The sequence below is a fragment of the Neoarius graeffei genome, chromosome 26 (assembly GCF_027579695.1).
Source record: "Neoarius graeffei isolate fNeoGra1 chromosome 26, fNeoGra1.pri, whole genome shotgun sequence".
Lineage (NCBI taxonomy): Eukaryota > Metazoa > Chordata > Actinopteri > Siluriformes > Ariidae > Neoarius > Neoarius graeffei.
The window spans coordinates 52,498,868-52,520,919 of NC_083594.1; the positions used below are offsets into that span (position 1 = coordinate 52,498,868).

Genomic DNA, 22,052 nt, shown 5'->3' on the forward strand with positions numbered 1-22,052 from the left:
CTATCTATCTATCTATCTATCCCAAGTCTTACCAGTCAGACCAATCAGATTTGAAAACTGAACCACACTGTCGGATAAAAATATTCATATCTGCTCAGAATGTGTTGATTAATTTCCCATGACAGCAGCTCTGACAGTAGTGCAGCTGCAACTCGCAGGTTTATATAAATCTGCCTGTTCTAAAACGTTATCCTTTCTTGAGTAACAACTAATAAGTCCTAGCACTTGTCGTACACGAACATGATTAAAGCCGACAGTCAAAAGATTTTAAAGCATGCCCTTTTATTTAACATCCAAAGAAGGAACAATTGTTGCTATGGTATTCAGAAGCTTTTGAAAAAGTCTCATTTCATGTTGTGCTAAGAAGCATGTCTGTCCTGATAAAAATCTGTCAGGTGTTAGATTAAATTAAATTTAATCTACCAAGAAAACCTGATCTGGTGTCTCGTCCAGTGGTGTCCAGTCTTCAGCTGACTGACCGGAGACGTTCATTCTGTCCACCAGGCAGGGGTTCCTGATTTCATCCAGCCTGGAAGATGATGTGATGATTTGATCTGCTTTTGGGTCCTGGGCTATGTTCGTTTTCCACCTGTTGTGTTACACGTCCTTACTACGTTTATATTAAAACGTAAAAATTTAAACTTATTAGACGTCTACACGTCCAGAAATATCTTTTCCACAGATGTTCTACCTTTAGACTATTACTATACATCTGTACTATTACACTAAATCTTGAACTGAAGAGCACAGCACCATCATACCATCCCACATCCACCTCCTGTCACACCGCTACGGTTAACAGTGTGCGTTAGCTACAACTCACGATATGTGGCCATGTTTGTTTTATATGTGTGTTCAGTCCAGCTAATATTAAAATAACTAATACTGATAAACTACTATAATAAATAATGCCACTGACTGTATATTCCTGTACTACCAAGCAAAATATTACATCACTGATGCTGCCATGTATTTACTGTTCGGTACTGTACTCTCATAATCAGTAAGATGAAAAAGACACGACGACTATTTGATTATACAACTGTTATTATATATATGTTAGTATACATTATTATATTATACTACTGTTTTTTAAGTACCGTTAGATTATACTACACACAAAATATACCCAGGTTTATTAAACCAATTGATCGATATTCTCACGAGTGTTTTACTGTTTTACTTTAATTTACTCATATTTTTCATACGAACTCCATCCGGGACACGGAGAACCAAAATTGAGAAATAAATCTCTATATGTCACTTGTGAAGAAATTGAGTCAATATTTTGATAAATTTGGGTATGTTTTGTTTGTGAATGTGTCGATATAATAAAAAGAAAATCACACATTGGCTTGAATATGAAGTTTATCTTCTCGTGTTGAAAAACTTGCATTTTTCATATGAAATACATCGCAGATCTGAGTGATGTATTTAAATAATATCAGCTTGCTTTTTTCATGGTATATCAGATATATTCCATTCAGCGAGCATGATACTGAACAAGTCGAAGACGAGTCACTGAATGGAATATATCTGATAGACCACGAAGAAACCCCACCCGATATTATTATTATTATTATTATTATTATTATTATTATTATTATTATTATACATACACATTCCTTTTGGGTGTTCAACGTGTCTTTTTCAAAATTCTCTCAAAATCTTTTGTATTTAACAAAGCAAACCTGGCGGCCATGTTAGTTTACAAATTGTCACAGTCACTCGTGAGCGCTGAAGTTTTACGTCTCCGATGTGTGATGTCATGTTGCCTTGACAACCATACAGTGTTGTAAACCATATTCAGCACTCATTCTCCATTGGGTAGAGTGATGTAATACATGCAGGATAAGCGATATGCTAACAATATTACATGCTGTCAAACCAAATGAATGAAACCCGCTAGAAGGGAATAGAACACGTTTTTATTCCATCAAAAAAGTGCTCTGGATGTATAATAATAACTGATATTTCACTCCAGTGATGTCACTCCCAGTGTTTTCCCACTGACTAGATGTCTCATCTCATCTCATCTCATTATCTGTAGCCGCTTTATCCTTCTACAGGGTCGCAGGCAAGCTGGAGCCTATCCCAGCTGACTACGGGCGAAAGGCGGGGTACACCCTGGACAAGTCGCCAGGTCATCACAGGGCTGACACATAGACACAGACAACCATTCACACTCACATTCACACCTACGCTCAATTTAGAGTCACCAGTTAACCTAACCTGCATGTCTTTGGACTGTGGGGGAAACCGGAGCACCCGGAGGAAACCCACGCGGACACGGGGAGAACATGCAAACTCCGCACAGAAGGGCCCTCGCCGGCCCCGGGGCTCGAACCCAGGACCTTCTTGCTGTGAGGCGACAGCGCTAACCACTACACCACCGTGCCGCCCCTGACTAGATGTGCGCTGTCAAAATTACATTTAATTACAAATACATAGAATTACATTGATTTTTTTAAGCAGTTCTTGTATAGATATGTGCATGGGCGCAGATAGAGGGGGGGGACGGGGGGGGGGGGGGGGGGGGGGGGGGGGATTCGTCCCACCCAGATTTAAATTCACCTCGTTCGGTCCCCCCCCACTTATAGGGAGGAAAAAACGTCTATGCTGTCTTTCTTTGCATAAGGCAAACCTCACGGAAAAATCAAAAGACTAATTACCATTCGGTTTATTGAGGTGCACAGCAGTACATACATAGTTGCAACTGCGCAGACTGCACAGGTTGCGAGCTCGAGCTTGGTTGCTATGGTTACAAGTTTGACAGGCATATCGGGGACAGCTCCTCCTAGTTCAGGACCCCAACACGGCATGATGAAGGGTGCCAAAAGGCAGAAAACGATTGCATCGTTTTTTCAAAAAAACAAAAAAATGACTGTAAGTAAACTGTGCCTTACTTTATCATATCACCTTGCAATTTTTTGATAGTCTGTTCAAAGTAATGTCGTAGTGAAAGTAAAATCGTCCAGAGTAGAGATGCCTTTCTGGTAGCCTCCTTCTTTCGGTGGTAGCCTGTAGATACAGTGCTCAGAAGGCAGTTTTAATGTTTAATCTGGCGTTCCCTGCCATAATTTCAGCAAGCATATTGTTTCATAAGGAAACTTTGCGAAGAGTTGTTGACTGACTGCCGCTCACGCAACACACAGGCACAGTTAGAAAGTCAGGATGCACTGGTTTACACTTTACACACACACACACACACACACACACGTAGCCCAGCCTCTCGCTATGGTTAACAGTTGGAACTTAGCGGTTTTAAAACTAGTTTTGCAGTTTTGCAATTTCTGTGCGTGATGGTAATGTGTAAACTTTGGATTTCCATAGGCTATGTTAAAATGTTATCATTGTCCTGGCCTGCAGGTAGTTCCTGGTGATGGCAGTGAGGGAGGTGAAATAACATGTATACACACTACCGTTCAAAAGTTTGGGGTCACCCAGACAATTTAGTGTTTTCCATGAAAAGTCACACTTTTATTTCCCACCATAAGTTGTAAAATGAATAGAAAATATAGTCAAGACATTTTTCTGGCCATTTTGAGCATTTAATCGACCCCACAAATGTGATGCTCCAGAAACTCAATCTGCTCAAAGGAAGGTCAGTTTTATAGCTTCTCTAAAGAGCTCAACTGTTTTCAGCTGTGCTAACATGATTGTACAAGGGTTTTCTAATCATCCATTAGCCTTCTGAGGCAATGAGCAAACACATTGTACCATTAGAACACTGGAGTGAGAGTTGCTGGAAATGGGCCTCTATACACCTATGGAGATATTGCACCAAAAACCAGACATTTGCAGCTAGAATAGTCATTTACCACATTAGCAATGTATAGAGTGGATTTCTGATTAGTTTAAAGTGATCTTCATTGAAAAGAACAGTGCTTTTCTTTCAAAAATAAGGACATTTCAAAGTGACCCCAAACTTTTGAACAGTAGTGTGTGTGTGTATATATATATATATATATATATATACACACACACACACACACACACATACATATATATATATATATATATATATATATATATATATATATATATATATATATATAAAATGGAATCATTTGCTGACGGCTCAGTCCCCCCCAGTTCAAAAATCCTATCTGCGCCCCTGGATATGTGTATCTTTTTTATTGACCTATCTATCTATCTATCTATCTATCTATCTATCTATCTATCTATCTATCTATCTATCTATCTATCTATCTATCTATCTTATACAGATTTGTTTATCTTTTTTCTTGAATGTTTATCTTGTACAGATCTGATTATCTTTTTTTCCCCCCTTAATACTAAGTGTTTGTATGAATACACCGACTGGATTGTTTGAAAATGGTAAACCGGTTCAAAATTTAAATTCTTTTGTTTAACTTGCGCATGCATATATATATAATTTGTGAATGTGTCCATATTATGTAAAGAACATCACATGGTGGTGCAAAGATATGAAGTTTATCACTCACTCGTGAGATATACAATCACCACTCGAAGATCAACTTTATATCTTCACCCAACCGTGTAATATCCTCTATATATTATGATATTTTGCTGCGATTATTCTGCTACCATTTGATGAGATGAAAGTGATTAGTTATGAATATTGTGAAGTTCTGTTCTTATTCTTGTTGATTCCATTATAATTTAAATCAGGATCCAGTGACTATTCAGCATGGAACCTCCGTCACTGCAGCCGAGAACCGGTTTAATCTGTACCCCAGGACCTGGCCCTCAGTCTGTGAACGTAATCAGTTTCCAGAAAACTGATCTGTGCTGAATGATTAAGAGCAGGGAGAAGCGGCTGCCTGGGCCGAGGAAGTGCTGTTTACTCTTCATCCTCATTAAAGAGTGTGCTGGACACACAGGCTGCCTTCATTAACATCCATTAATCTTACACAAGCCCAGGTGTGCCGGTGTGTCCCATGTCTCCAACGCACTCTCTCTCTCTCTCTCTCTCTCTCTCTCTCTGCAGTGACAGATCTGCTGTGAACTCATGGCCCAACTTTCCATCCTGTCTAATTCATGAAATTCCTTTTTTTTTAATGGTACCGAGGGTTCAGATTGACTTGATTGTGTCTGTGGGTGAAAATGTTTAACCACCAGCACTTATAACCTGATCAGAAGTCAATCAAATCTTTTTCATTTTCATCTCAGAACATGAAACCAAATTTACCATGTGAATGTCAACATGGATTAAATCATTATATCATTTTTTTTCCTGGTAAAGAAGTGAATCTATGCAGAAATCACAACCAGATCATGAGTAAATATCAGATTAAAAAGTTGATAAGTCTCACCTGGTGGTCACCGAACGTCCTGTGAAACCCCTTTCAAAATTGATCTGGCAGCCAGATGTGCACATGTATCCAGATGTTACAATAAGGAACAGAATATCTATCAGAAGCAGAGCCGTTATTTAGAGCAGGAGGCATTTGAGAGAAACAGGAGGGATGTGTGCGTTGGTAGAGTAAGTCCACTCTCTCTCTCTCTCTCTCTCTCTCTCTCTGTCTCTCTCTCTTTCTCTCTCTCTGTCTCTCTCTCACACACACACACAAAGTGTTTATTACCTATCAGTAAACACCAGGTGGTTTTGAGGCAGCAGGTGAACGATGGCACGGATGCACCAAGATACAGAGAGAGAGGGGGACACACACACACACACACACTCAGAGAGATAGAACAGCTGGCCAGGGTGTGAGTGAGTGTGTGTGGGGGGTGTGAGTAGTAACCAGTAGCAACAGTTAATCACATATTCATGTGAAAGTGAGAGCAAGAACAGAGAAGATGGTCTCTAGACCCTCTCTCTCTCTCTCTCTCTCTCTCTCTCTCTCTCTCTCTCTCTCTCTCTCTCTCTCACTCACACACACACACACACACACACACAGAGTGTTTGGTAGTGACAGGCACACATTGTTCATTTTAGGTTCTCTTCTTGGTCCAGCTCTTGTTTAACCTCCTTTATATTCCAAGTAATTATGAGGAGTTGAATTATTGTGTGTGTGTGTGTGTGTGTGTGTGTGTAATGGCATTTGGGGTCAAAATGTCAACAGTGTGATGTAAAATACTAATGTTTCAATTTGTGACTGAATTTTGTTGAACATCTTTTCAGGTTTTTATTTTAATGGCGTCACTGTGTCCCTGTGGGTTCTTGTGTCTCCGGTTTCTCCCAAAAACATGCCAGGAGGTGGGCTGGTGACTCGAAATCGCCGCTCAGTGTGTGTGTGTGTGTGTGTGTGGGATGTGTATGGTGTCCCATCCAGGATGTATTCCCCCCTCACACCCAGTGTTCCTGGGATGAGCTCCAGATCCACCAGGATGAAGTGACTGAGTGTGTGACGAGATGGGACTGTGTGTAAATTAGTCATGTGTCAGTTTACGAATGAATTGTTTCCTTTTCAAAGACTCTTTTAAAGGAGTTGGATGAATTGTTTGGACTTTTTGCAAAAGAGGTCTATGTTATTTGAATTATTTCACTTTTTGGTCACCTTCACTTGCACAACTTTGGCTGTCAAATCCAGTCTGGTGATGTTTGTAAAATGTGTTGAAATGTTTAAATTCTGCCATATTTCAATCCAGAATTAAAACATTTCTCTTATGTCATGCCTTTGACACCTTCTATCTGTACTTTGTACTATTTATGTTTCATTTATGTCTTTTATTTCATCCTTATGATTATTTCTTTTTGCTTTTAGTTTTATAAAGCGCTGTCAGTTGCTTTTTTGGATGGAATGTGCTCTATAAATAAACATAAACGTGTCTTGCCTGTGGGGTTATTTATTATCAGCTAAACTGGAGTTAATTATAAATATATCTTTCACTAAGCTCCTGTCACATGTGAAATAAAAAAAAAATGAACATGATTCATCTCTGTGGAGTGAAGCAAACGAATTGATTGCAACCGATTCAAGGACTCGGTTCATTCTACTGAATTGCGGCAAAGAAAGAGGACACGTTCTTGAAAGTGAGTCGCTTAGAGAGTGAATCGATTCAGTTTAATTGATTCGCGGTCCAGAGTGAATTGATTCTGTCGAAAGAATTCATTTCATTTCAGCAGTGAATTGATTCTCATTTGAATGAAGTGATTCGCGATCACCGGTGCCTCTCCGATCCGCTTGGGGGCGATAGAGAACAAACACACACACACACTTACACTTCACCCGAGGAAACAGAAAGATAGCAACATGTGCAAGGGATCCATGTGGGGCTTTAGGATATGAGCTAACTGGGAATATTAGATGAATGAAATAACTTCAGTTTATTGAAGTAAAAAAAATATATAATTTAATATTTTATTAATCATGTCTTTCTTTATAAAGAAGAAATCCGCCTCAGCGGCTCCTGGGAAAGGAGAAAAGTCTGCAGGTGGCAAGCGGAAGGTAAACTTTCAGCTAGCATGTGGCTAAAATACACAGGAATCTGCATGGCTATAAATATATAAAACATTTCAACGTTTTTATTTCTGTCTCTTGTCTAAGCACAGTTTCTCTGAGTAAAAATAAGTGCAGATTAATTTGCCTCTGATTCCTGAATAAAAGTTTCGTGCTTGCTGTGACTTGTGTATTATTTATTGTATTGGATACAGACTCTGCATTGACACTCTGTGTGTGTGTGTGTGTGTGTGTGTGTTGTTCTGTCTGCAGGCTGATAATCAGGGTGGAAAAGGGCGTCCAAAAAAAACTCAACAAACGCCTGAATGAGGAAATCTCCAGCGAATCAGAGAGTGAAAAGTGAGACACAAAGCTGAAGCAGCCAGACACCTTGTGTTCTTTTTCTTTTTAAAACTCCTGTGAAGCTTTCTGATCGTTCGTGGCCTGTCTAGTTAAAGCACCACCACTGAGTTTATAATCCGTCTCATCTGTCTTTTGTTCAGCAATGAAACACACATCAGAAAGCAGAAGGAGGCGGAGGAGGACGAGGAGATCCAGGAGACGCCGCAGGAGAAGAAGCTGCGTCTGGCGAAGCTTTACCTGGAGCAGCTGAGAGAAGAGGGTCAGTGAAGGCTTCCAAGGAATTCATTCTGGTCTGATCCTGGATCAGGGGTTTAATCCGAGTCCTTCCTGGTTTTAAAATTAAAAACATTCAGGCAAAATCCAAAGAGATTATGTTGCAAAATGTTTTTCTTTGGAACCATTGGAAGTTACAGGAAGTCTATCAGTGGACGCTCTGTCCTCAGGTCTGTTTGAGACACGGACGATGGACCGACAACCTCACCACCAGCGACTCGGTTCAGTCTGGAAATTCCTTGTCTGCTGTGATCATGTCTGTCTCTCTTTCGTTCTCATCTTTGTGACCCAAATTCCTTCCTTGAACTTTCCGTCAAGGCTTTAACGTCAGAACACAATATACATAGTACAGAAAATATAATTTCAATATTTTTTCCGCGCGGCACGGTGGTGTAGTGGTTAGCGCTGTCGCCTCACAGCAAGAAGGTCCGGGTTCGAGCCCCGTGGGCCGGCGAGGGCCTTTCTGTGCGGAGTTTGCATGTTCTCCCCCGTGTCCGCGTGGGTTTCCTCCGGGTGCTCCGGTTTCCCCCACAGTCCAAAGACATGCAGGTTAGGTTAACTGGTGACTCTAAATTGACCGTAGGTGTGAATGTGAGTGTGAATGGTTGTCTGTGTCTGTCAGCCCTGTGATGACCTGGTGACTTGTCCAGGGTGTACCCCGCCTTTCGCCCGTAGTCAGCTGGGGATAGGCTCCAGCTTGCCTGCGACCCTGTAGAACAGGATAAAGCGGCTACAGATAATGAGATGAGAATATTTTTTCCAAGTTTCTGTATTTCTTATCATACACATGATAATCAGCATGGAAACAATGTTATTACTCTTTTTATTTTTTATACGAGTGTGCTGCTGTGACGGGTATCAAGTTTTCATCCAAGCACGTTTCAGAGAGAGAGAGAGAGAGAGGGATGTCCTTATGTAAACACAGGACTGAGACATGGGTCAGATCCGGACAAAAAGAGTCACATCTGTGCCAGAAGATCAGGCTTGTGTGTGAGGGTAGTCTTTGTTGATTATAAATGTGTGTGTGTGTGTGTTTTTTTTCTTCTGTGCAGAGGAGAAGAAGGCAGAGGACGAGGAGTTCGAGTCAGACCTGATAGCTGGACGCTTACGGGAGGACGTGGTACGCTCACTTCTTCATCCTCGGTAGTGATTCAACTTTTTACTTCAGTTCTGTGCTTGACCTTTCGAACATCTTTCACCTTGTCAACAGCTGGAGCAGAAAGGCAAACTGCAGAGACTCATCGCGAACGAGGTGAGCCGAGTTCCTGTTTGTTTTGATGGAAGAAAGAAGTCGCTTGACTTGATTCTGGAACAGAGTGAAGAATCAGCTTTATTAATAATCAATATGTTTTTGTCACCATGGCAATCTTAATCGTGATGATGATAAAATCAAATTTGCTCTGATCTCCAGTTATGTAATATTAATAAAACATGATCTAGTTTGAGATTCATTGGATTTTATGTAAACAGGAGTCAGTTGTGTGAGGTAACTGATGCTTTTAGAGCGTTTTGACGCTTTGATTTGTGTCTGTGTTGTCCTCGTGTCCAGCTCATCGCTCCGGATCCTTCTGAAATCCGCTTGTTGAGAGGACACAAGCTCTCCATCACATGTCTCGTCATCACCCCGGACGAGAAACACATCATCTCTGCATCGAAAGACTGTTCCATCATCAAGTGTAACTATTATTTAGGGTGACAATATTTTACGTAGATATACACACAGTCCTGTGCAGAAGTCCTCGACACCTTGGTTTTTTTTTTTTTTCTTTCATACAAACTTTGTTATAGATGTCTATTTTGTGACTTCTCCATTATCGAGTCAGTACAAAAACATTTTAGAGCTCCAAACATTCTTTTTTTTTTTCAGCACAAAATTATATGTTGCAGAATGCTAGCCCCACGCTGCTGAAGGGAATGATCCAGTCAGCTGTTGACTTTGTTGCTTGCGAGTGTGAAAGTGGGCTGATCCCCAGGAGAACATTCTGGACACGCATCTTGTTGTTCAGTGAAATATTTCCTCCCGAAACGCTCAGTATTGTTTCCTGTCGGTCCTCCTGTGTTATGAACAGTGTTTCAGTATAACAGTGTTTCTGGGTCAGGAGCAGGTTTCACAGTTCAACACTTAATGGTGTTGTGTGTTGAGTGGGAGGTGAGAAAAGATGTATTTTTCAGGCCCTGTGCTGGTACACTCGCTTTTGTGGGATGGCGGAGTAAAATGTTGGCATTGAAAAGCAACTGTGGGTTTGTGGGAGGAATAAAGAAGCTGTAAGTGTGTGTGGTGGAAATGATGGCCTCTGTATGTGTGTAGGGGAGGTGGAGAGTGGGAGGAAGGTGCAGAAGATCGCAGGAGGGAGGAAAGGGACGGAGGAACGGCACGTCGGTCACACGGGACACATCCTCTGCATGGCCATTTCCTCTGACGGCAAATATCTGGTGAGGAAAAACATGAAAAGTGTGATTATGACTCTGTGTGTATGAGAGAGAGAGAGAGAGAGAGATTTCAACTCCTGTGTCAGGTGTGTTAAAGAAATACTGTGTGATTTTTATAATAACAAAGGCAAAAGAAAATCATTGGTAATATAAAGATTTATTAAATGTCAAGTTTAGATGCAGAGCAGAATGATAGAATATCCTTCTTCCACTCACCGGACACTATTAGGAACTACTTGTTGGTTCTAAGATCCCTGTTCTTGGCTGCAGGAGTGGAACTCAGTGTGTTGGTCTGCTGTTGCATGCTGAGATGCTTTTCTGCTCACCATGGTTGTAAAGAGTGATTATATGAGTTACTATATCCTTCCTGGCAAAAAAGCTCAAACCAGTCTGTCCATTTTCTGATCTCTGACCCTCTCTTATCAAAAAGGCGTTTGTTTCCACCCACAGAACTGTCACTCACTCGATGTTTTTTGTTTTTTTGCACCATTCTGTGTAAACTCTAGAGACAGTTGTGTGTGAAAACCCCAGATCAGCAGTTTCTGAAATACTCAGACCTTCACGCTCAAACCAACTAACACCCATACCACAGTGAAAGAAAGTCACACTTCACTGTGAGAGCACAATTCTTCCCATTCTGATGTTTGAACACTGTGAACATTAACTGAAGCTCGTTGATTTGTATCTGCGTGATTTGATGCCTCTTGCTGCTGTCGAGGGATCGGCTGATTAGAGAACTGTAGAAAACACTACGTGTTTGTTATGCGTGTTCCTAATAAAGTGGCCGGTGAGTGTACATTTAGGCCACACCAATTTAATTAGTTGGTTCTCGGATTTTTTCAGGAAAAATATGAAGCGAGCGCGCGAAATAAAATAAAAAAAAAAAATGCTCTGATGGTAAAGTTAGCGGTGGAAATAGAGGGCTTTCATAATAGAGAAACAAAACAAAGATAATACATTATTGTTACGAATTTCATATGGCTCTTTTAATAGCTTATCTTATTTCCACCCATATGCATTAAGGGCTAGCTCTGGCCGCACGTCTTTTATCAGGCAAACCAGTAAACAGAGGCTAAATAAACGATTGAATTACAGTCAATTGAACATCTACAATGCACAGAATAAAAGAATTGACCAGGAGTAGGCTACTTCTGATGGCTAAATACTTCGATTGATTTTTTGTTTGCCCCTCACATCAATCAGTGAAATATATAAATCAGGGGTTTTCAAAGTGTGGGAGAGTCAGCCCCCCCCTCAGAGAGCAAATAAACAACAGCGCCCCCCCCCCCTACAATTTTTGTTGTTGCTATACTTAATGTTCCATTCGTATTTAAAAAAAAATGGTTGTTGTACACATTATTTTTTTCTTTTACACATTTTAAACATCTGTGCTTTTTGAAAACATCTTTTTTACACATTTAAAACATATGAACTTTATTAAAACATCTTTTTTTTTTTTTTACACATTTTAAACATCTGTGCTTTTTAAAAAAAAAAAATCTTGTTTTACACATTTTAAACATCTCATAGCATCGTTAGCTAGCACCTCTTGGCAGACAACACACTGTGGCAGTGGAGCATCTTCAGATCCAGTCCATGAAAATCCAAACTTTAAATAATCATGGTCATACTAACTTCTGTTTTTGCTTGGCCCAGACTCTGTCTCCTCACTCACTGTAGCTTGAGGTACTAAAAATCGATCCATTTTGTCTCTGGCAAAGGCTAGCTGAAGTTCGCTAAATGTCCGCAATAGTAACTTATTCTGGTTTATTTTTCCTGACGTTGCCCCCCCCCCCCCCCCCCCCCCCCCCCCCCCGAAGAACTCTGGTGCCCCCTAGGGGAGGCGCGCCCCACACTTTGAAAAGCCCTGATATAAATCAAACCCACCTCCGCAGAGTCGTTGTCCAAGTTGGCACATCACAGGGTAACAAGCTCACGGCATCTTGAGTACAACTGTGCAAAGTTTTCCCCCTCTTGAATTTCGACACACCTGTCAAAGATTTTACGCTTCTGTTCGCTGAACATCCTAACAATCACAAACAGGCTTTGCAGGATTCCCCTCCACAGGCATGTTTCTTCCACAAGTCTTTATTGAAAGTGAAAGGGGCGATCTGATTGGTTTTCGACGTCACGTGACCTCAACCTGCAGTCGATTTCGATTTTTTTTTTTCCATTTTGTATTTTCTTCAAGCGGCGATTCCGAGAACCAACTAATTGAATTGGTGTGGCCTTAGGACAAAAAGAAAAATGGATGTAGAGGTTTTTTTTTCTTTTACTCATTTTTTTTATTGACTTGAATGTCCTTGCATCGTAAAACTGGAACTGAAATCTTTTTAAAAATCTGTGTTTAGTTTGTTGATTTAATTCGGAGCCCCGACCCTGAAGCATGTCCCACACACCAGATTTAACTCCTCAGTAAACTGAACGTCCTTTGTCTGAGTCAGTGTCGCTGTTTAAAAGAACTTTTGACACATTTTCTGGATCAAACTTAATGACTTGAATTCGTTTGCTGTTTGGGTTTGTTCTGCAAATACGTAAACATAAATGGGGGGGAAAAACTTTTGAGGGCTGGAAATCTCATCTCATTATCTGTAGCCGCTTTATCCTGTTCTACAGGGTCGCAGGCGAGCTGGAGCCTATCCCAGCTGACTACGGGTGAAAGGCGGGGTACACCCTGGACAAGTCGCCAGGTCATCACAGGGCTGACACATAGACACAGACAACCATTCACACTCATTCACACCTACGGTCAATTTAGAGTCACCAGTTAACCTAACCTGCATGTCTTTGGACTGTGGGGGAAACCGGAGCACCCGGAGGAAACACACGCGGACACGGGGAGAACATGCAAACTCCGCACAGAAAGGCCCTCGCCGGCCACGGGGCTCGAACCCGGACCTTCTTGCTGTGAGGTGACGGCGCTAACCACTACACCACCTTGCCGCCCTGAGTTGAAAGTGTTTTTTGGTTTTCTCTTTGTTTTCTCGGTCAGTCCGGATCTTTAGAGCATGCGCCATTTCTACAGCTCTGTGTTTTGACACAGTTTAGCAGTTCATACATACAAAACCAAGACACACGGCACGTTTGAGTCATTTCCGAGCCAAATCGCTTTCTCTCATCGAAGTTCACTTTGAGATGGACTGAGACCGCCTCGCTCGGACGCTCCCGATCCAATCGCGGTGTTCTCACCTGATTGTGCTGCAAAAACAGGAATCTGTGTTTAGTCAGATTTCAGATAAACACATCAGTTATTGCTGATAGTAATTACTGGATTGAATGAATTATGTCGAGTGACTGTGATTAAGTGATCCATTTACATTCTAAAATGTGATTTAAATCAAAGATTCAAATTCAAAGATTCTTTGTCAATTCACTATATATCCAGGACATATAGGAGAATCGAAATGCCGTTTCTCTCTCACCTTACTTGTAAAAAAAAAAAAAACAGATAAAGATTACACACTCAAACCAAAAAAAAAAGAGAGAAATATTTAATATAGATAAAAAAATTAAGAAAAACAATATATATATAAAATACACTATAAAATCAATGTACAAAATAGCAGTAGTGCAATACAGTATAATAACGGAGAAGGTGCTAGAAGAGCAGCTTATGAGGTGAATATGAACAGTAGTGCAAATGAGCAATAGCAGCAGATCCAGCAGTAATGCTAATGATTGTGGTGTGATGTGCAAACGGATGAGAGAGAGTTTCTTGTGTGAATGAGTGTGTTACAGACCAGGGGTAGGGGGTAGGTAGTGGATAGAGTTCAGCATCCTGACAGCCTGGCGGATGAAGCTGTTCAGCAGTCTTGTGGAGCAGGCCTGGAGGCTCCGGTACCTTTTCCCTGAGGGCAGGAGGCTGAAGAGTGAGTGTGAAGGGTGGGAGGTGTCACCAGCGATGCTGATGGCTCTGCGGGTGAGACGGGAGTGATAGATCTCCGTAAGGGAGGGCTGAGGGGTACCAATGATCTTGCTGGCCGTGTTCGCTATGCGTTGCAGAGTCTTCCGGCAGGAGGCACTGCAGCCTCCGTACCACACAGTGATGCAGCCAGTGAGGACACTCTCAATGGTGCCCCTGTAGAATGAGCACATGATGGGGGGTGGGACTCATGCACTCCTCAGTTTGCGGAGGAAGTAGAGTCGAGTTTGAGCCTCCTTGGCCAGCGATGCGACGTTGTTGGACCAGGAGAGGTCCTCAGCGATGTGCACCCCTAGGAATTTGGTGCTGCTCACCCTCTCCACCTCTCCTGAAGTCGACCACAATCTCTTTGGTCTTCTCCTTATTCAGGAAGAGGTTGTTGTCTTTACTCCACTCGACCAGTTGGCTCACCTCATTCCTGTAGTTGGCTTCATCGTTGTTAGTGATGAGGCCCACCACAGTCGTGTCATCCGCAAACTTGATGATATGGTTGGTGCTGTAGATTGGTACGCAGTCATGGGTCAGCAGAGTGAAGAGCAGCGGGCTGAGCACACACCCTTGTGGGGCCCCTGTGCTCAGCATGATGGTCCTGGAGGTGTTACTGCCAACCGGAACGTTCTGTGGCTTCCCTGTAAGAAAGTCCAGCACCCAGTTACAAAGAGAGGTGTTGAGTCCCCAATGTCCGAGTTTTTGTATTAGCTGCTGGGGAATGATTTGTGTTGAATACCGAACTGTAATCCAAGAACAGCATTCGCACATAGGTGTTCTTTGAGTCCAGGTGAGTGAGGGCTGGGTGTAGAGCAGCGGAGATGGCGTCCTCTATGGACCTGTTTGACCTATATGCAAACTGGAACGGGTCATGAGAGGGAGGGAGAATGGACTCGATGTTCTGCATGACCAGTCGCTCAAAGCACTTCATGATGATGGAAGTCAGTGCTACAGGCCGATAGTCGTTATAGTTAGATGGGAGGGGCTTCTTTGGCACTGGCATTATGGTTGTAGCTTTGAAACACGTGGGGACAACAGCTTGGTTCAGGGAGATGTTAAAGATGTCAGCGAGGACGTCCCTGAGCTCCATGGCACAGTCCTTCAGAGCACAACCAGGTATGTTGTCTGGTCTAGCTGCCTTACGTGCGTTGATCCTGGAGAGGGTCCTCTCCACGCTGGCTGGATCCAGACATACGGCCTGTTCGTCCGGGGGAGGCGTGGTCTTCTGTGCTGGTGTGTTGTTTTGTGTTTCAAAGTGTCCAAAGAAGTCATTTAGGCAGTTTAGCAATGTGGTGTCACTCTCACAGGTCTGTGGTGGGGGTTTGTGAGGGTTTGAATGCCACGCCAGAGAGACTGTGCATCTCTGGTGTTGCTGAAGTGTCCAGATATTTTATTGCTGTACTGATGTTTTGCCTCCCCGATGCCGCGGGACAGGTCGGCTCTGGCTGTTGTTAGACCTGCGGTGTCACCAGCCCTAAAGGCTGCGTCTCGAGCTCGCAGGAGCCTGTGAACCTCTCCGGTCAGCCAAGGCTTCTGGTTAGCATGAACAGTGATGGTTTTGCTGTGAGTGACATCATCAGCGCATTTAGCGACGTATGATGTGACGGCCTCCGTGTATTCCTCTAAGTCTATGTGGTCGTTGTAAGTGGCTGCTGACGTGTTGTACAATGGCGCAGTGGGTAACGCCACCGAATAGGGTTCGATCCTGAACTCCGGTGGGTTTTATTTTACTCAGGGATTTTAAAATATTTTATCAAATCCTGTTGGATGTACGAAAACAAAGTGGAGCGGAATTCCTTCACATGGATCTGATGTACACGGTTGAATGAAGTAAATTTTGTAAGGCCCCCCCCCCCCCCCCCCCCCAGTTTAAAGAACAGCACCAAGCAGGAGAACACACCAGGGTTCCATTTGACCTTGTTACCAACGCTGAGCTGAATGTGGTGCAGCTTGCAAATGTGTCATTAAAACCAGAGCTTTGTGAAATTAAACCTGTCGTCGTCGTCTTCTTTACCAGGCCACAGGAGACGTGAACAAGCAGATCATGATTTGGGAAGCTGCTACGTGTAAACACCTGTACAAGTTCACGGGACACAGAGACGCTGTATCGGTGAGGAAACGGATCGTCGAGATAACTCATGAATTTATTTTTATTTGTTTATTTATTTTTGTCGTTGTTGTGAAGCGTTAGTTTTTAAAAAAATCTTTTTGAAGAACCAGCAGATTTTTTTTGTGTGTGAAATTGAAAAAGTAATGTTCCGTAAAACAACATGGACAAAACCAGTAATTGACGTTAAAACAAATAAGGGTAGAAACAAAATTAATAAATGCTATTCACTCATTTGTCTTTTTAAAAAAATTGTTCAGAATTTGATCAGAAACTTTTCTGAAAGCTGAATTTCACAAAAATGTAAATGTATAGAAATATATAGAACACTACATTAAAATGCAAAGCTGCGTACGAGAACAGTGCAATTCTGAGTTTAATGCAGATATATCTTTTGTAGGGTGTTTTTTGTTTTTAAATTACATTTAATTATTATTTATTTAATTTCTCAGGGTTTGGCGTTCAGGAGAGGAACACATGAGCTGTACAGCGCCTCTCACGATCGCTCAGTCAAAGTGTGGAACGTGGATGAGAACGCTTATGTAGAAACACTGTATGTGCGAGCGCACGCACGCACACACGCACACTCTTCAGGCTTGATTTTAAGTGTGTTATAGTGACCTCCTCCTGTGCGAACATGAACTAGACACGGAGTGTTGTTAATTTCTCCGCTCTTCAGGTTCGGGCATCAGGACGCAATCACTGGTTTGGACTGCCTCGGACGGGAGCGGTGTGTGACCGCAGGGGGCCGCGACCGAACAGTCCGAGTGTGGAAGATCGCCGAGGAGACGCAGCTGGTCTTCAACGGGCATGAGTGAGTCTCCCCACAAATCCACCACCTTTCAAATCTGTCAGGTTTAATCCAGAACTGCAGAATCCGAATTTGATTTTTCTGCTCCTTTTTTCCTTTTACGTCCATGACATGCTCTCTCTATCCTTTTGTCTCTCTGAAGGAGCTCCATCGACTGTGTTCAGCTCATTAATGAAGAGCACATGGTCTCAGGTGGCGATGATGGGTAAGAAGTTAAAATTGCCCTCGGAGTACAGGACAGACAGACCTGTCGCTCCAGACCACTTTTTTTTTTTAAATAAAGGTTGTAGATCTGAAATGAATCTTTTACAGTGATGTCTTTGTGGCTGAACTGTGGCATGATTTTACAATTTAAAATAAATCCAAATGGCCTCATGTTCATTCCATAGAGTATGATGTACAGAAGAGTGCTTGTTGTAGTGCCAGTTGTAGAACCTACATCGTGCACAACATGGCGTCTGAAACATTTTGATATTCAGCTGCTGAAGATGGGCAGCTCGGATAAGATGGCTGTTCAAAGTATTTACGTGTAATATCACTTTTAGGACGTATTTGTTGTGCGTCATTTTAAACCATAATTTTAAAAATAAAGTAAGTGATGCATGCTGGAAATATTGTTTGGTTTGTCTGAAATGAGTTTTCAGCCCAAACGTTTATTTACATTTTCATTTATAAATCTTATAAAGTGTGTGTATGTGTGCGCATCCAGCTGCGTTTCCGTCTGGTCCGTGAACAAGAAGAAGCCGCTGACCACAGTGAAGCGGGCACATGGTCTCCATGGCAGCGCAGGGCTGGAGGAGCCGTACTGGGTGTCATCGGTTGCAGCGCTGCACAACTCCGACACCATCGCCTCAGGTGCCTCAGGTGCACGCACACACACACACCTATATTAAGTCAAGTTTATTTGTATAGCGCTTTTAACAATAGACATTGTCACAAAGCAGCTTTACAGAATTTGAATGACTTTAAACATGAGCTAATTTGATCCCTAATCTATCCCCGATGAGCAAGCCTGGGATATTAATATATGAATATCCCAGCCTATATTAATATTTATATCAGCACAAGTACATACACTTAAATTCCCTGTGAATTATTTTTGTGATGATCATCTTTCTTTTAGCTGTAGTGTTTTTGTTTTTTATTTTTCTCAGGATTGATTGGAAAATAAATATTTCTGGAAATAACAGACCTTTTATAATGACACGTTCTTTTTACTGACATTTTATACCAGACTGAAAAACAATGCCGAACTCATATAGCTCTGATAACTTATAAGCTTATAACTCTTTTATATAGCTTTTATATTCCCTGAATTGAACATTTTTTTTATACACATTCAGTCATGGACTCGCAAGTACACACCCACACACTTGTCTCTATTCTTCCTGTCTTTCTGTGTTATTCTCTGTCACACACTCCCACACACACTCCCTCAAACGCAGAGAGATGGATGGATGGATAGAGACAGAAGGGTGGAGTGAGAGAGAAAAAGACGGAGAGAGAACAAGAGAGATGATGGAGCAGGGAAAGGGAAAGTGATAAGGAGAGTAAGAGATGGATGGGGAGAGTGAGAGAGATGAAAGAAATGGGAGAGAGAGAGAGAGAGATGGATGATGGAGCAGGAAAAGAGAAAATGAGATGGCTGGAAAGAGATGGACAGAGAGGGAGACAGGTGCCAGCAGCTCTTCAAACATCTCATTTACACACCACCGTGTTGTTGTGCTGTTCCTCAGGTTCCCATAATGCCTCTGTGCAGCTGTGGAAGTGTGGGCTGGGATTCCGAGGCCTGGAGCCGCTCTTCACCGTCCCAGTGGTGAGAAACGACACGGAGCATTTCATATCTGAACCTTTATCCTGAGCACAGTGAGATGAGAGGAGAGGAGAGGTGTTCACATCAGCCTGTAGTCATGCACTTCTAATTGGCTCGTGGATGTTAGCCATCAACATGCTTTATTTTTTTAAAACTACTTTTGCATCACCGCTGAATACCACGACGTAATCACGGGTGTGTGTAAAGTACAGTACTCACTCGCTGGCAAAAAAGAGTGGCGGGTTAGGGTGTTTTTTTTTTTTTTTAAATTGATGTAAAATGTTTAGTGGTGATGTGCTACTTGAAGCCATAACAGTGCACCAGATTCTGTATTCAGGAAGACAAATTACGTCCGTTTAAATTAACCTGAACGCCTGCTTGCAGGAAAGTTGGACGAAAAATGCATCAAATCCTGTGGCAGGAACAATATTTAAAGGGGTACCAAATATAATATATACAGTTGCTGATGTGACAAAGTAACGTATTCTTAAGTATTCTATCAAATTTATATACTAGAAAACAACAAAATATCTTGGTAATTGTAAATATAATAGTCGGTACGCTAAACGGCACAAGAGTCGCCATTTTTAAAAGACCGTGACGTCAGCCCTACCCACTGCACTAGGAGAGAAGCGTGTAATCATGGCGTCGGGCGCATCAAGTGAAAGCGACAGCTCTGTCGAATCATACGAAGAGATCCCGCAAGACACACTGCAAGCAGGCTATGGCTTAGAAGGGTACCAGTTTGAACCTAGGAGAGGTACTCTCGACTCCGGTGATGACGAAAGAAGAGAAGAAAGCTTGGATGACGGCGAGGATGAGACTGATGCTGACCATGGGCATGGCGAGCGTGGGGCAGAGCGTAACACAACTGGGCACATACATACGTCATGAGTGTTACGCAGAGAAAATGAACGTGCATTCTGATTGGATAAAATTAATATCATGGCGGGCTGTTCAAACTGTGGAAATAGTTTGCTCGAGCTACTTTCAAAACACTATAACTTTCCAACCTTAGAACAAAAAACTTTTGTAAGTCTTGAATAAGGTTCGTGAATGTGTGTTTTATTGTTATATTTACTCTATATATTGCCCTCTGTTCCCCTTTAAAAATCTCTACTGGCTCCGAATTTTTTTCTGTTTTCTTGTTTAAACTTCTCCGCAACACTGTGCACTTTACTCAGCCTTTTTCTCGCGAGTTGCTGTCAGACAGAAGACCCCAGTGATGTCTTTTGACGGACTGTCAATTAAATAAGCCACACCCCTTTTTCATGATGTCACAGGATCAAGCCAGACTCGAACAGGAGCATGACTTTTCTTTAAAGTCAGATGGAATTGAGATAACATCATATTTCAGATCATGCATTTGTTAGTTTTTAATCATTTTACTGGTGTTGCTTTGGATAAATCATCATAATCATAACTCTCCTGGCAGTTACATAAGAGGGAATTTTCTGTTTTTCTTTTTCAGAATGGTTTTGTGAACAGTTTGAAATTCTCCAACACGGGCAAGTTCCTGGTGGCCGGTGTTGGACAGGAGCACAGGTACATCAGCAGCAGCAGCATTATTTCAAACATCAGTTCAGTGGTTCGGTAAATCAGTCGAGTCCAGGAAGTAATACAGTGTCGCCCTGGTGATCAGCAGAGAGCCCCGAGTGTACCATCATGATGCAGGCACAAGGTGATGCTGTTGCTCTGTGCAGATAAATTCAGGTTTATTTCCTGCAGCCGGAGTGCCAGTGAAAACTGAAGATCAGAACTGTGCAACGGGAGTGTGATATTTATTTCAAGATTTCACCATTCATGAATAAGTGGGAACTGGAACGGTTTTGATTTCAGAGGAGAAAAAAAATGCAATGAACAGACCTCAAACTTGTAATTCCCACTCAAAGTCTTGCTCGGACTTCTCTGAGTGGCGTTTCAAGCTTTTGAGTTTTCTCTAAATACAGGAGTGTGCCTGCATGATTGATTTACTATGACAGAGACGGATATGACAGACTCCTGCGAGGGGGACACAAAAACTAACCAAACGGTTCTTTCTTGGCATTTTTGATATTTCTAATCTTCACACAGGCCAAAAAGCTTGACCTTACTCGAAGCATCGGTTATTACCAGATTTAACCAGTCTAAGACGGAGGGAAAGGGAAGCTTTGTCGTAAAATAGTCCATTCTCAGTTGTGTTGAATGCAGCATCGGTCCTGTAAAGGTATTTTTACCTGAAGTAAAAGTATTTTGTGTTGTGTGCGCTTCAGGTTGGGCCGATGGTGGAGGATAAAGGAGGCGAAGAACGGACTTTACATCATTCCTCTCAAAAGGCAGAACAAAGAGACGACGACTGAGCAATAACACAATAATACACACTCTGAGGACTGGACGAGAGTTTTGTTTTGGCTTTTTCTTTTTTGTAATCTTTATTATTTTATGTTCAATATGTTGTGCAGAAATGTACAAATAAATGTCCCTTTAAGTTTCCAGTGATTGACTCATTATTACACACCTTTCATTAAAATTGGTTGGACTCGGATTGGTTAAAAGGTGTTTTAATTTTCTGTCACAGTAGTGCAGTTCCAGTTCACAGGTTTACTTGTATTCATGGTCTTGTTCTCATACATTATCGTTGAAGAGGGACATTTTTTGTGATTGATGCTCCAGATAAACTGATTATAAAATGCATGAAATTATGAGGATTTTGTGTGTGCGCGTGCAAGGACTAAAGGGAGTTTATTGGAAGTTTATGGAAGGAGCTCTGAAGCAGTGAGTTTTTCACCATGGGTCACTATCGGACCGAGGACTTTACATTTTCTTGTTCTTCAGCAGTGTGACAAGCAGCATTTTGTCTTATTAACTTTAAGAGTAATGAAGGCAGGTTTTGTGAGGGAACTATTGTTTAAAGCTCATTTCAGTGCTGGAGCAGTAATTCAGCTTGTTTACACGGATCTTCTTTTGGCTGCTCCCGATTCGGGGTTGTCACAGCA

The 22,052-nt window shown here is 42.0% G+C and overlaps 1 protein-coding gene across 1 annotated transcript; it reads left to right on the top strand.

Annotated features, from left to right (window-relative positions):
- The first annotated feature begins 7,169 nt into the window (after positions 1-7,169).
- Positions 7,170-21,551, top strand: rrp9 (ribosomal RNA processing 9, U3 small nucleolar RNA binding protein). The gene is given in 16 exon segments (XM_060909863.1): positions 7,170-7,379; positions 7,644-7,673; positions 7,675-7,730; positions 7,874-7,992; positions 9,059-9,126; positions 9,217-9,258; positions 9,556-9,682; positions 10,315-10,439; positions 16,364-16,456; positions 16,906-17,006; positions 17,133-17,267; positions 17,407-17,469; positions 17,974-18,128; positions 19,001-19,080; positions 20,549-20,622; positions 21,330-21,551. Coding segments are annotated over 16 exon segments (1,440 nt in total). The 5' UTR covers positions 7,170-7,301; the 3' UTR covers positions 21,424-21,551.
- Positions 21,552-22,052: the final 501 nt, after the last annotated feature.